The following is a 14177-nucleotide window of genomic DNA, read 5'->3' as shown; positions in this document are numbered from 1 at the left end:
TATCTCGCTTCTTTTATCCGCGCACTTTTTATCTTAAATTTTCTCTATCGGTTGGATAAGGAAAAAGCGAAAAACGCTCGCGGCTTATAGAGATAGTTTCGGGAAAAAGTTGATTGCGTCTTGGGGTTGCTTTAAAGGGAAGTGGAAGCCGAAGGGGAAGGATATTGATTTAGATTCCTCTTGACCTCATTTTTCATCTATTCTTTTTTTGACCGTCTCGCTTAAAGGTCTACTAACTTCAGTTACTTCAACTTCCGTTGTTATCATTGATATAAAGAATATAAAAACCATTAGTAAGACATTTAACCCTAATTATGTCAGAAAGGTTAATTGATTAGCGCATCCGATTTTCAATATGCTTCAATTAATTAATCAATCAATCTTCAGTATCTTAAACTTCCGTTGTTATCATATACGCGATTTTCATTAACAGAAACAATGTACAAAAGTCTATTACGTATAACAAGTTTAACCATAAGTATGTTAGAAATATTAATAAGCTAGCCCATTATATTTTCACAATGACGTCTATTAATTAATTAATCAAACTCAAGCTACTTAAACGTAAATTATTATCATGTACGCGTTTTAATTAAGTTTGAAATTATGCTTCTTTTGTAAGTGGTATCTATAATGGTAATTACGTTCATTAATTGTAAGTTGTAACAAAATTGGTAATTACTTTTTTATTTATAAGCTAAATTGGAAATGGTAATCAAGTTCAATATTTTTCAGTTGTAGCTAAAGCTAAAATTACGTTAATTATAGTTCTGTTGGTAATTATAATGGTCAGTTGTTGGTAATTATGTTCAATAATTGTTAGTTGTTGGTAATTACGTTCAATATTTGTCAGTTTTTGGTAATTGCGTTCAATATTTGTCAGTTGTTGGTAATTACGTTCAATATTTGTCAGTTGTTGGTAATTACGTTCAATATTTGTCAGTTGTTGGTAGTTAGGTTCAATATCTGTCAGTTGTTGGTTATGTTCAATATTTGTCAGTTGTTGGTAATTACGTTCAATATTTGTCAGTTGTTGGTAATTACGATCATTATTTGTCAGTTGTTGGTAGTTAGGTTCAATATCTGTCAGTTGTTGGTTATGTTCAATATTTTTCAGTTGTTGGTAATTACGTTCAATATTTGTCAGTTGTTGGTAGTTAGGTTCAATATCTGTCAATTGTTGGTTATGTTCAATATTTGTTAGTTGTTGGTAATTACGTTCAATATTTGTCAGTTGTTGGTAGTTAGGTTCAATATCTGACAGTTGTTGGTTATGTTCAATATTTGTCAGTTGTTGGTAATTACGTTAAGTTGTAGCTATATGGTAATTGCTTTAATAAAAGTTATATTTTTAAATATCGCAATGCTTTTTAAGTACCTCACCACACATTGAAATTGGATTTTTTTAGACCCTGAAGTAAATGAAGAATATTTCCTTGACGAATTTAATCAAAATCCGAACGAGCGATGTTGCGGATATTTATAAATTGACTGGGATGCGTAAAACTCGGACCATTCGTTTTTAAAATATGAATTTCTCATCAGACATTTACGGGGGGAAAGAGGACTACGAGGGGGAAAAGATTGTTTTGGGAGGGTACAAAACCACCAAATCTTCCGTTTTTAGCAATTGGACAGGGGCCTTTCATCCGGCAGCTAGAGAAAGAAAAACCACTATATTTAATAAAAGAGAAGATAACGAAGGAAGCGTGGGCCAAGGCGTAGCGAGGCTGAGACGCTGAGGCTTAGGCGTTGGTAGTAAGAAGGCTCGAAGGGGTGTTTTGGGGGGTTGAAATTGCTGGTCGGGAAAAATTGCAACGTCAGTTCTAATCGTTGCGGAAAAGGCTTCGGTGTGTAATTGCGAGACGCGTCGCTTCTTCGCGGGGGGCGCTGCAGTCGTTGCTCATAAAGCTGGAAAATCAATTAAAAAGACTGGAGACTTCTTAAAAACGGTTCCTACTGAGAAGACTGCCTATTCATGTTCTTTCGGAAGTATCCCCAAAAGTCGAAATCGTAACCCCCCGTTTTTTTGTCTCGTCGACCCATTGGGCCTTTGAAACTGTTTCCATCCCCTGTCGTCCCCCTTTTGGGTCTACGTTTTCTTTGCGCGGGAAAAAAGACTTAAATGACGGCATCAAAGGCTTAAGAAAGTTTCTCAGCCCAGATTTTGTAGGGAGACAAACTTTGTCATAAACTTTTGTATGTTTCTGTTCGGTTCGTTGGGTAGATATTATATAAATTTCTTTTTTATTCATCGTCGTGTACTGAACCGTTTTTGAACCAATGAGATAGCGGACTGATCTGATTGGTATCTTCCCATTGCGCCGAATCCCATTCGACCGAATTCCCATTAGACCGAATTCCCATTAGACCGAATTCCGCCAATGTTTTTGATGAAATTAGCCCAAAGGCAGGTTTTGTATTTTTCTAATCGACCGATGCAATATTCACAGTTGAGCGACCGCAAAAAAAAATAGTTTTTCTTTCAACTCCTTTTGATTTTTTATGGGAACGTTTTAATATATTTTTAAGTCTGTTAGGTTAGGTTAGGTTAGGTTAGCTTATAGGTTAGGTGAGGTGAGGTGAGGTGAGGTCAGGTTAGGTTAGGTTAGGTTAGGTTAGGTAACTTTGCATGCTGTTCTGACAGATGCTGAAACGGATAAAACCGAATCTTAAACCCGGAGAAGTGCGGCTTTTTCGGTCGAATGGGACAGTCCCATTAGACCGAATCATAAATCCGCCAAAGTGCGAATGGGATTGGGTTCGGTCGAATGGGATTCGGTGCAATGGAACAGATTCATTTGATTGACTCTTGATGGGAGGAGCTTACTGTTAGAACGGGGGGGGGGGGGATTGGCAGCAACGCTTAAAATCACCACAAAATAATCATTATCTCTGATTCGAAATAAGGATATTCTTGAATTTAGTCAGGAGTTGGTTACTGGGAGGTAACCATAGTCATAAGGGGGACATGCCCCGTGTGTCACCGCCTTGGTCTGTCTACGCCCCTGCATATATGTAAATTGTTTTCTTTTTAACATTTAATAGGAGTATTTAGATTTCTACGGTGTCTATCTGATCAAAAATTTTAAATATGTAAATAATCGGGGTGTAGTACATGCATAAGAAGTCAGACGGGTGGTTCTGACTGATTTGTTTCGTTTCTGTTGCGTTCGATTGTGGCCAAAATTTAAAGGTCATTGGTAAAAGTACGGAATCTGCTCCATCGCGCTGAATCCCATTCGACCGAACCCAATCCCATTCAACCAAAAAAGCTGCACTTTGGCGGATTTAGGATTCGGTCTAATGGGATTGTCGGTTTTATCCGTTTCAGCATCTGTCAGAACAGCATGCAGTTTTACCTAACCTAACCTCACCTAACCAGGCAATTTTTAAAGCGGTCAAAGCAGACAAAAACTAAAAGAGTAGAAAGAAAAACTATTTTTTTTTGCGGTCGCTCAATTGTGAATATTGGGTCGGTCGATTAGAAAAATACAAAACCCGACTTTGGTCTCATTTCATCAAAAACATTGGCGGAATTCGGTCTAATGGGAATTCGGTTAAATGGGAATTCGGCGCAATGGGAAGATACCGAAGTACGTAGTTGCTTTAACTTGTTTATTTTTATGAATAGCCGTCATGGGCGGGCTCCGCTCATTTTAGAGCGTTTAGAGTCGAAATGAGCGGGAAATTTACAAATAATTGAGAGAAGCTGCCTCGATATTTAGCTATCAATTAGCGAGTTGATCGAAAATAAAAATTTGAGTTTAATTAAATAGAGGAGTTTCTCTTTCAGTCCAAAGATGAGCGGACCTTAATGAAGAGCGCTTCACGTACCTAGCAATAGATTTGAGAAACTCAAGGGCAAACCTGTAATTTTTAAAATCTCGACAAACTGAGACAAGCAAATAATAATTAACCTGGAAAAAGGACTTTTCTATAGAAAAAACATCCCATTTAGGTTCGTTTTTCAAAATTAAATCTTATTTTAGGTAGCCCACAGTGAAATGATGTACATGCATCAAAAATAATTTGAACTAAATATAATTTTTTTATTGGGGGTAATGTTTTCTTAAACTATAGGCCCGAATTGGATTTTAGGACCATTCTATAATAATGACATTTTTTCCAAATGAATATTCTATCAAAATTAGTGATAGAAATAAAATATACACTAGTTTAGTTATCTTAGTGAATAATTTAAAACTTTAGATTCTAGTCCGTTTTCCATTAAATTTATCAACAAAAAACCTACCCGTTAACAAAAAACAGACCTTCAACGCGGCTTTGATTCGCCAATTCTATAATCAACTATAAATTAGACCAGAAAACTATAATAACCAATAACTATAGTCTTAAAAATCACGAACAACTTACTTTCGTTATAACCTATAAAATCAGAATTCTAAAGACACGATTAGTATTTACTACAGACTCGTTGTGGAAAGTGCCTTCGACGCAGTGGCGGCATCTACCGTTACCAATCGCAATCGTGTCGTAAACGCTGTTTCGAATCCCGTCGTCGTGCCATTTGCTTTAAAGAAATAAAATTCAAGCTAGATAAAATGGAAAAATCCAATTATCTTCACAACACATTTTAATGTACAGAATTATAATTGACGGTAAAATAAATTCCAAAGGATTTCCGGCCTCGAAAGGTTTTTGGAAGTTGGGAGTAGGAAAAAAGTGGAACATTTCATAACAGCATGGCTGCCAGTTGTCACATTTAAAAATTTATCGCATTATAATAGTCCCTTGGATGTCACGTTGACATTTATTGAATATATATTTTTAATGGACCAATTTAATTAGCTTATTCGCATTTATTTTTTATTTCAGTTTAATTGTAATTTTGTATTTCTCGATGATTTTTTATTTTCGAAATCTTTCTTTATAATTTTAAAGCAATTTTTATTTTCGGAACCATATAACAAGAAAACGGTAAAATACAATAAAACGTTTGTTCTCAATTTTCGACTTGAAACTATCAATCGTCGTGTATGAGCGCTGGACGCTCTGCATGACGGTTGTCAGGTTTACGACCCGAACTCTGCAAATAACGCCCCCTAGGTCTTTCGCAGAGTCGCCCTTAAGAGTGGCTTGGAGGACCAAAGGCCACGGTCCGTCCATTCCCCACTCCGTTTATTCCCTGTGGAATAAAGCGCCGAAATAGCAGGGTGGGAGAGCCTTAGACTATACTTTAGACGGACTGAAACATCTAAAGGGGGAAATTCAAATTACTGGGTTCGGGTATACGTGGTAGGGCGAGTGAGTGCGAAATATTAAGTCGACGTAATAAGGGGATACGAGGATTAATAAAATAACAACTTTATTAATGAAGAAAATTAGTATTAACTACAAAACGCGACTGTACAAAAAACTAAAGGGAAAGTACCGCGTACAAGCCAAATCCAAGAAAGGTTCGCGAACTTTCACGGGTACAGCCACTCGTGACGATATCCAAGAGATAGTAACCAAAAAATACACTCCCCCTTTTTAGGGGCTCAATATCCAGACGAGTAAAAACCCCAACTCGAGCGGCGCCTCGGCTTTCCCGAAACCAGTTCTAAACCAGAAAGCCCAAAACTTTCCGTCGCTGCTGAGGATTCGAGAAAGGGGGGAATTCATACTGGTCACCAAAGATGGAATTTCTCTCGGCCGGATATTGAAGTAAACACAATGGGAAAATACGTTTGAAAGAAAAAATACAAAATACATGATACAAAATTTCCGCAACCGCTTTTAAACCAAATTCCATTATACATTTATGAAATTAATATTAATTGTTAAGCAATTAATTATACTCTTAATTAAAATAAGATAAACATTAAATTTATTCAACACGCTCCCCCGCGTTGAACGTAGTGAAAGTATTAGGGATCGGTGGCCGAAAGTTCTAAGTTGTATAACATTTTCACTGGTCGTTTAAGTTTAGTACCATTGGGTAATCTAAGAAGGCATGATCTTACCACACCGTCGAGGCGTCCAGGGAATGGCTTTTCGACGATTGCCATTTTCCACGAAAGTCTTGGAAGTTTGTCTTCCTCGATTAAGACGACGTCGTTGACTTTGAGCTCTTTGGTTGGGTGCAATTTGGTGCGATGATGAGCGTTGCGTAATTCCAGGAGGTAGTCCTTTTTCCAACGTGACCAGAATTGATCCTGAAGGCTTTGATGGTGCTTCCATCGTAGTTTTAGCGCTCTCTCAGTAGAATTGGGCTCCTTTTGCTTGGAGAAGACTCGTGATGGCAAAGCTGTGAGACGGTCTCCGGTCAAGAAGTTCGCCGGAGTGAGAGGGGCTGGTTCTCCGGCTTCCGCGTAGACGCAACTGAGAGGCCGGGAATTGATTGTGGCCTCGATCTCTGCCAAGGTAGTCTCTAGCTGCTCGTAGTTGAGATGGGCCCGTCCCAGAACTCTTCGGAGGGAATTTTTTACGGATCGGACGAGACGCTCCCAGAATCCTCCCCAATGCGCTGCTCGATCCACGATGTAATGCCAGGTGATACGGTGCTCCGCTAAATAATTCGTGACTGTAGGTTGACGAATATTTTCCGCGAGTTTTCGCAAGTCCGAATCCGCGCGTTTAAAGGTTTTCGCGTTATCGGAAAACATCTGATGAGGGATTCCACGACGCGCCACGAATCGTCTAAAGGCTAGCATAAAGTTTTCCGTAGATAGACTGCTCACAAGTTCTAGATGTATAGCGCGAGTAACGCCGCAAGTGAAAAGGGCTATGTAACATTTATCCCCGTTGCGCGTGTAGAGTGGTCCGGCAAAGTCCGTGCCGCAAACTTGGAATGGTGCGGCGGGTGTCGTACGCGATACAGGCAACGGAGCCATTTCCGCCACTGATGGTTTAGCGCGAAATAACCTACACACGTTACACGCGTGGATAACACGACCAATTAGTTGCCGGCCCTTGACAATCCAAATCCGTTCTCGAATGTCAACTAGAGTTTCGTTTATTCCCGCATGCTGTAGCCGATTATGATGATACCGCGCAATTAATTCCGAAAGATAATGTTGACTGGGCAGGATGAATGGATGGCGCTCGCTATACGTTAACGTTTCGGTAGGTGGTATTCTTCCTCCAACGATTAGTAGGCCGTCTTCGTTCAGGCTGGGTGTCAAGGACAGGATCTTCGAATCTCGGTTCAGCGACTCCTTGATGGTTAGGTTAGCGACCTCTTCTGGGTAGCTTTCTCTTTGCGCTTGTAGAATCCAAATACGCTCGGCGTTTGAAATCTCCTCGGCGGTCAGTGGTCCTGAGCGTACGTTCTTTGGTTCCCGGAGGTACTTTGTGAACCGGACGAACCACGCGGTGTTTCTGTATAGCTTCATCAGGGAACTGAACTTCTTTAGCTCAAATAGGGGGGCGGGCGTTTTTTCCACAGCAGCGACGGCGGATGAAACGGATTTGTACACTGCTCTCAGCCCCTCTTCGGTAGCTGCTCTGTCAACGTCGAGATCCTTCAGCGGCGTGTTAGGTTGATGCTCCCGGCTTAAACTAAGCCAACTCGGTCCTTTCCACCAGAGTCCGTTATTGGCGAGGGCGTCGATGCTCTGACCTCGGGATGGTACGTCTGCTGGATTCTCTACTCCCTTGCAATGGCGCCAGTTTTGCGGGTTGGAGAGGGACTGAATTTCTCTAACTCGATTTCCTTCGAACGGTCGTAAGTGACCTGGCTCCTTCTGGATCCAATTCAAGGCTATAGTTGAATCTGTCCAATACTTGACTGCACTGGGAGGCTTGCTGAATGTTTTCAATAGATGAGCGACGAGTCTCACTCCTAGTACTGCTCCCATGAGTTCCAGTCGCGGCAGAGTCAATTTTTTCAGCGGCGCGACTCTTGTTTTTGAGGCGACCAGAACGGTTCCTACACGTTCGGAAGTTTCTTCGAACCGCAAATATACTACGGCAGCAAAGGCGCGAATAGACGCGTCGACAAAGCAGTGGAGTTCGGTGTACGACGCTGAGCTTTCGTTCGTTCCGACGTAATAGAAACGGGGAATGCTGATTTTCCGTAGGTCCGCCAACTCTCTGGTCCAGGCTTCAAACTGCTTTGCTAGTTCGGGGGGTAGCTGATCGTCCCACTCGAGGGGGCACGGCTTCTCCTTTTCGCTATCTTCCGGTTTCTTCCACGTCCACAAGACTTGAAACAGCATTTTTGCCCGGATGGTATACGGCGCCAAAAATCCGAGAGGATCGAAGATTCTGGAAACGGCTCGCAGCATCCATCGCTTGGTGTTTTCTTTCTTGACCAAGAATTCGAGAAGAGAATCAACGTTGTAATGCAAACAATCTGTTTGGTCGTTCCACCAAAGGCCAAGGACTTTTAATTCTGTTGATCCGGAGAGGAAAACCTCGTTTCTTTCATCTTGAAAGTGATCTCCCCAAAGATGACGTAACTCGGCTGAGTTGCTCTTGAACTTCCTTAGATTCATCCCTGCATCCCGTAGTACTTTGGCGGCTCCGGTGGAGAGCTCGAAGGCGGTGTCTATTTGATCCGCTCCGGAAAGAAGGTCGTCCACGTATAGACTGTCGTTGAGCATCTGGCAAATTGCGGGTTTCTCCTGACGATATTTCTCCGCGTGGAAACGAATCGTGGCAGCTAACAGGAACGGACTGGGCCGGAGACCAAAGGCGACTCTCGTGAAGCGGTAAGTCTGGAACTTGGGTTTTCTAGGATCATCAGCACTCTCCACCCACAGGAACCGCAGGGCATCTCGATCTTCTTCATTGATTGCGATCTGAAGAAACGCTTTTTCGACGTCTCCAGTAAATACTATCCTCCATTCCCTGAATCGAATAAGGACGTCAAACATGTCAGGATTCATATTTGGTCCGATTTCCAGACAGTCGTTTAGCGACGGCTTGCCAGATGATCCATCGTGTACGATTCTCAGCTTGGTGGTCACGCTCTGATCTCGAAGTACGCCCCTGTGCGGTAGATAGAAGACTGGACCGACGCATTCTTTTGTAATATCCACCTTTTCTATGATTTCTGCCTCCAGCTGTTCTTGAATAATAGCGTCGTACTTCAGAAATGATTCCGGATCGGCTTTGAGTTTCTGAACTAAGGTGGTGGTTCTTTTTCTGGCTACGGCGAAGTTATCTCCCAACGACTTCTTCATTTCTTTCCACGGTAGCGGGACAGAATATCGTCCGTTTTTAAACGTGATTGATTTTTCGAAATCTTCGAGGACGAAACTCTTCGCTTTTTCCGTTTGCTGCGCCTCCCGTATTCCAATGGAGTCCATCTCCCAAAATGCTCGTAGCTGGGTTGAAAGTGGATCTTCCGTTGCCACCCGCATAACCGCGACAGTGTTAACTCCGATGAGAGAAGACGAAACTAGAGTGGGTCCTTGTACCGTCCATCCAAAAATGGTTTCCATGGCGACGAGCGCGCTTCCAAGTCGATCAGTTTTTCCGGACGCAACTTCCCAAAAATAATCGGATCCGATTAAAATGTCTACCGCGTGATTATCTTTCGAATCTTTCGCGGACGAAGGGACGTCGGCCATTAGTAGCCCTCTATTGTTCATTTCTTTCGCGACTTCCGAAGACGGGACCGAAAACACGGCACCGCAAAGTTCAGGAGTTTCGACGGCCTCTATGATTACGCGTTTCACGGGGTTGTGAACGCTCCTTAATTCGAGCTTCACCTTTCGACGTGAGACGTGGACGGGCTTCTCACTTCCGAAACTGTGGATGTTGAGTGTTTCTTGGCCGACGACTGATAGTTTCAATTGACGAGATAGTTCTTCCTTGATGAAGGAAAGGTGACTTCCGCTGTCTAGCAGACAACGTAGCTGAAGAGTGGTGACTTTATCTGGGCTGTCTACTAAGGCTTTTGCGGTCTGCAAAAGTACGGGTCCCCTGGCTAGTCCTGAAGCGGCTGATGACAGCAATGCCGTTGTATCTTGGGCGTCTTTTGGCAGGTCGGACGTGATATTTCTTTGATCCTCCGTAGACGGCTTCTCTGCAGGGTCGCAAAGCGTGGTGTGATGCCTCCTTCCACATTTCCTACAGTTCTTATTTCTGGCTCGGCAGTCTCTCGCTTGATGTCTCTCTCTTAAGCAAATGAAGCAGCGTCTCTTCTTAATAACGGCGGTGGTTATCTCTTCCTTCGTCAGCGGGCAATCGAAGTTACTGTGCGTGGTTTTGTCGCAGAAGACGCAGGTTTTGACTTCGATCCCGGTGTTAAGGGCGGCTAGCGACGGTGGGCTAGGCTTAACGCTGCGGTGATCCGAACGACTGTCCCTCCAACGATCGCTACGGTAACTGCTGGGCTGGCTGGCGGAGGAGCTGGCGACTGGATCCGGATTCCGCCGACTCATGGCGCGCGCTTTCTCTCGACTTGAAATTTCTTTACGCAGGAACTGGAGAAGGTCTTTCAGTTTCCATTCCTCTTCTGATTCGTGAGTTCGACTGAACTGCAAGGCTAGTTCTTCCGGTATTCTTTTTGTTAATATCGCCATTAACAATCCACCTCCGTACGTGTCGCTTTCCACACCGAGCGCTTCCAAACTGCTGATTTGAACCTCGCACGTGTCGTACAGGTTCCTTAGCGCGACTAAATCCGTCGCTCGACTGACGGGATTTAGAGCGAGTAGAGCATCGAGATGAGCGGCGATTATTGCTTTCTTGTCACCGTAGCGTTCTTTAAGGCGTTTGATGGCTGGCTCGTAGTTGGCGTCCGATAGCTTGAAACCGGCGATCGTCATCGCGGCGGGACCTTCCAAATACGACCGCAGGTAGAAGAATTTGTCAGCGCTCCGTAGTTCCTTGTTCTTATGAATGGTGGACTCGAAGAGACTCCAGAAATGGCTCCAAGCGTGGGGCTCACCTTTGAATTTGGTGATCTCTAGTTGCGGCAATTTAACTTTGGCGGTACGTTGTACTTCTCGAACGGGCGTCTCCTCCTTTGTTTTATCCAGAAACAATTTGGCGGCGGATTTGGCGCTGATCAGTTTCTCTTGAAATATTAAGGCATCCTGGATCTCTTGATCGAAATTCTCTTCGTCGACCAAATCCTCGAGCTGAGCGTCCACTTGTAGTAGGAGTTTTTCTTTGGCTTTCAGCTGCTGAATGGCTCCTTCTAGAACGTCTGTGTCCGGGTCGTCACGATCAAGTTCATCGTTTACAGAGTTTATAATACGCGTCGTTAGACTACGAATGGTTTCGCGTTTTCGCGTTTGTTTGTCTAGTTCGTTAGGTATTTTACCGATAATTTTAACCGATTGTCCTTCACTATCCGAATTTTCCGATATTTCCGATTGTCCGGTACTAGCCAACGGCTCTACCGATAGCACGGAACTTACCGACTGGGCGTCCGACTCGTCTCTCCGCGAGGCACTCCGTGTAAACCGACCGTACTTATCCCGGGTTCTCGGCACCATAAACGTGTGGAATAAAGCGCCGAAATAGCAGGGTGGGAGAGCCTTAGACTATACTTTAGACGGACTGAAACATCTAAAGGGGCAAATTCAAATTACTGGGTTCGGGTATACGTGGTAGGGCGAGTGAGTGCGAAATATTAAGTCGACGTAATAAGGGGATACGAGGATTAATAAAATAACAACTTTATTAATGAAGAAAATTAGTATTAACTACAAAACGCGACTGTACAAAAAACTAAAGGGAAAGTACCGCGTACAAGCCAAATCCAAGAAAGGTTCGCGAACTTTCACGGGTACAGCCACTCGTGACGATATCCAAGAGATAGTAACCAAAAAAATACACTCCCCCTTTTTAGGGGCTCAATATCCAGACGAGTAAAAACCCCAACTCGAGCGGCGCCTCGGCTTTCCCGAAACCAGTTCTAAACCAGAAAGCCCAAAACTTTCCGTCGCTGCTGAGGATTCGAGAAAGGGGGGAATTCATACTGGTCACCAAAGATGGAATTTCTCTCGGCCGGATATTGAAGTAAACACAATGGGAAAATACGTTTGAAAGAAAAAATACAAAATACATGATACAAAATTTCCGCAACCGCTTTTAAACCAAATTCCATTATACATTTATGAAATTAATATTAATTGTTAAGCAATTAATTATACTCTTAATTAAAATAAGATAAACATTAAATTTATTCAACATTCCCATTCAACCGAAATCCTATTCTACCGAATCCCATTCGACCGATAGAATTTTAAAATGTAGCCCAATTGGCGGGGTGATTTGGTATTTTATTTATAAGGTATGTACTATCGAAGATCCATGTTTAGGTTAGGTTAGGTTAGGTTAGGTTAGGTTAGGTTAGGTTAGGTTAGGTTAGGTTAGGTTAGGTTAGGTAAGAGTTGGTTAAGTTTACTATTTCAGTTTTGGTTCAGTTACTTTTCTTGACTAGGTGAAGATAATTAATATTTAAGTATAAATACCCTCCTTTATTAGCTATCCACTCCATTGCAAACGACTTCAGTAACTAAATTGAAAACATAGCAAAAGCCAATTTATATAGCAGCGTTCGGTCGAATGGGACACATAAAAACCGCCTTCGGTCGAATGGGATTTCGGTCGAATGGGACACCTCAAAAACCGCCTTCGGTCGAATGGGATTTCGGTCGAATGGGACACCTCAAAAACCGCCTTCGGTCGAATGGGATTTCGGTCGAATGGGATTTCGGTTGAATGGGACACCTCAAAAACCGCCTTCGGTCGAATGGGATTTCAGTCGAATGGGACACCTCAAAAACCGCCTTCGGTCGAATGGGATTACGGTCGAATGGGACACATAAAAACCGCACGTTTCGGCGGAATTCGGTCGAATGGGACACCTCAAAAACCGCCTTCGGTCGAATGGGATTTCGGTCGAATGCGACTAAAGCTCCCCACTCTCCCCCCCCCCCCCCAATTTAAGTCGCCAGCTGTAAAAGAAGATTCTCGTTCTCCCGTATCGCATTTTCAAATGTTAACACACGCTTGTATTTTCTCATCTCCTCGCGGGTGTCCACGCCAAACCATCGCATTCTATGTTTAATGTTTTTTTTAAGTGTACCCCCTCATTGTATTTTAATTCCCCGCTCCCAATTTGCGCTACTGGACGCGAAAGAATTCTCTCTCTCGCTCTCTCTCTCTCTCAATACCCGTCGAACATTCGGCTTCCTCAAAGAAACTCTTACGCCTTTCCAACATAAAAAACCATAAATGGTCCTCCACCGACAATATATATATTTCTCCAAGGAGCTCATAGTCTCTCGACTTCCAACTCTACGCTTTTCGTCATACCACTATTTTCCCACCAATCAACAGAGCTTTAACCATCTTTACTATACCGTTCTTTCAACTTTATCCAATCAAAAAAAAATATACAAAACTCGGCCAAGAAAAACCCGGGACACGAGGGCGATTGTTGAGAAAACCAAGAGTCGAAGGACGAGTGTCAAGGAAGACGTTTGGACAGCGAGTGCGAGGAGCTAAAGTTAGGAAAATAAGAGTAGGGACGGATAAGTCCTGAGAAAAAGATACCTAGAGGTACAAGTAGGCGAAAGTTGCTTAGACCACGATTGTCCGAGTGGACCACCGTCAAAGCCAAATCGCGCGCACGACCATCGACAGGGTGAGCTATTAAACGTTTATGGTGCTACTGTTTATCTACCGAGAGAGAGAGAACCGCCACCCCATTTTAAATATAAGCCGGCGACATGAAAATTATATTGTTTTAGTGTATATTGTATAATTTGCATGAATATTTTAATATTTTAAGGTAAATTGTTGATTGTATTGTTTTAAGCGTCAGTACTTGTTTTATTGTGTATTACATTAATATTGATAACTTAAATATATGGTTTGGACACCCGATTGTTAAGTTCTTTACTCACTGAAACCTATCATCCCCTAGACACAACCCCAAACCCCGGGTGATCATATACATACCATCAGACGAGACCCTTCTTTCACCTTTGTTAGCGCTAGGGATACCACATTAAGATTAATTTTTTCGACATCGATAAATTTTAGCGTGACACAGTCTCAACGCTTCGCGACTTCCATTGTTACCGAGGTTTTTTTTAACCATTTTTCAAGTATATGATGATTCATTTCAATTAATAATTTACGTCTTAATTGAAGGAATTCCCAGTTATAGCTAAATTTACAGTTAAACGACCATTTTGTCAAGCTGTTATTTCCGAAATATAACGGTCAGTTCACTTAGATGGCGCCACGTGCTCCAC

The 14177-nt window shown here is 42.6% G+C and overlaps 1 protein-coding gene across 1 annotated transcript; it reads right to left on the bottom strand.

Annotated features, from left to right (window-relative positions):
- Nucleotides 1-721: 721 nt before the first annotated feature.
- Nucleotides 722-11402, bottom strand: LOC149921391 (uncharacterized). The gene is made up of 3 exons (XM_090162167.1): nucleotides 5970-11402; nucleotides 3838-3895; nucleotides 722-1257 (listed from the first exon to the last, which is right to left on the bottom strand). The coding sequence occupies exons 1-3, from the start codon at nucleotides 11400-11402 to the stop codon at nucleotides 722-724; spliced, it is 6027 nt and encodes a 2008-aa protein (XP_090018293.1).
- Between the last annotated feature and the right edge of the window lie 2775 nt (nucleotides 11403-14177).

Source organism: Leiobunum rupestre, chromosome 11, assembly GCF_980474605.1.
Source record: "Leiobunum rupestre chromosome 11, qqLeiRupe1.1.hap1, whole genome shotgun sequence".
Taxonomy (NCBI): domain Eukaryota; kingdom Metazoa; phylum Arthropoda; class Arachnida; order Opiliones; family Sclerosomatidae; genus Leiobunum; species Leiobunum rupestre.
Note: the sequence above shows the minus strand (reverse complement) of the source record. Positions and strands in the feature narration are given on the sequence as shown.

What these genes read in the sequence shown, in the direction of transcription:
- LOC149921391 (XM_090162167.1), bottom strand. Translation starts at nt 11,402, where the DNA reads ATGGTGCCGAGAACCCGGGATAAGTACGGTCGGTTTACACGGAGTGCC. An exon ending in CTGGACGCCTCGACGGTGTG is followed by an intron (nt 3,896 to 5,969) that starts GTAAGATCATGC and finishes TGCTTGTCTCAG; the next exon opens with TTTGTCGAGATTTTAAAAAT. An exon ending in TTTCTCAAATCTATTGCTAG is followed by an intron (nt 1,258 to 3,837) that starts GTACGTGAAGCG and finishes AACAACTGTCAG; the next exon opens with ATATTGAACCTAACTACCAA.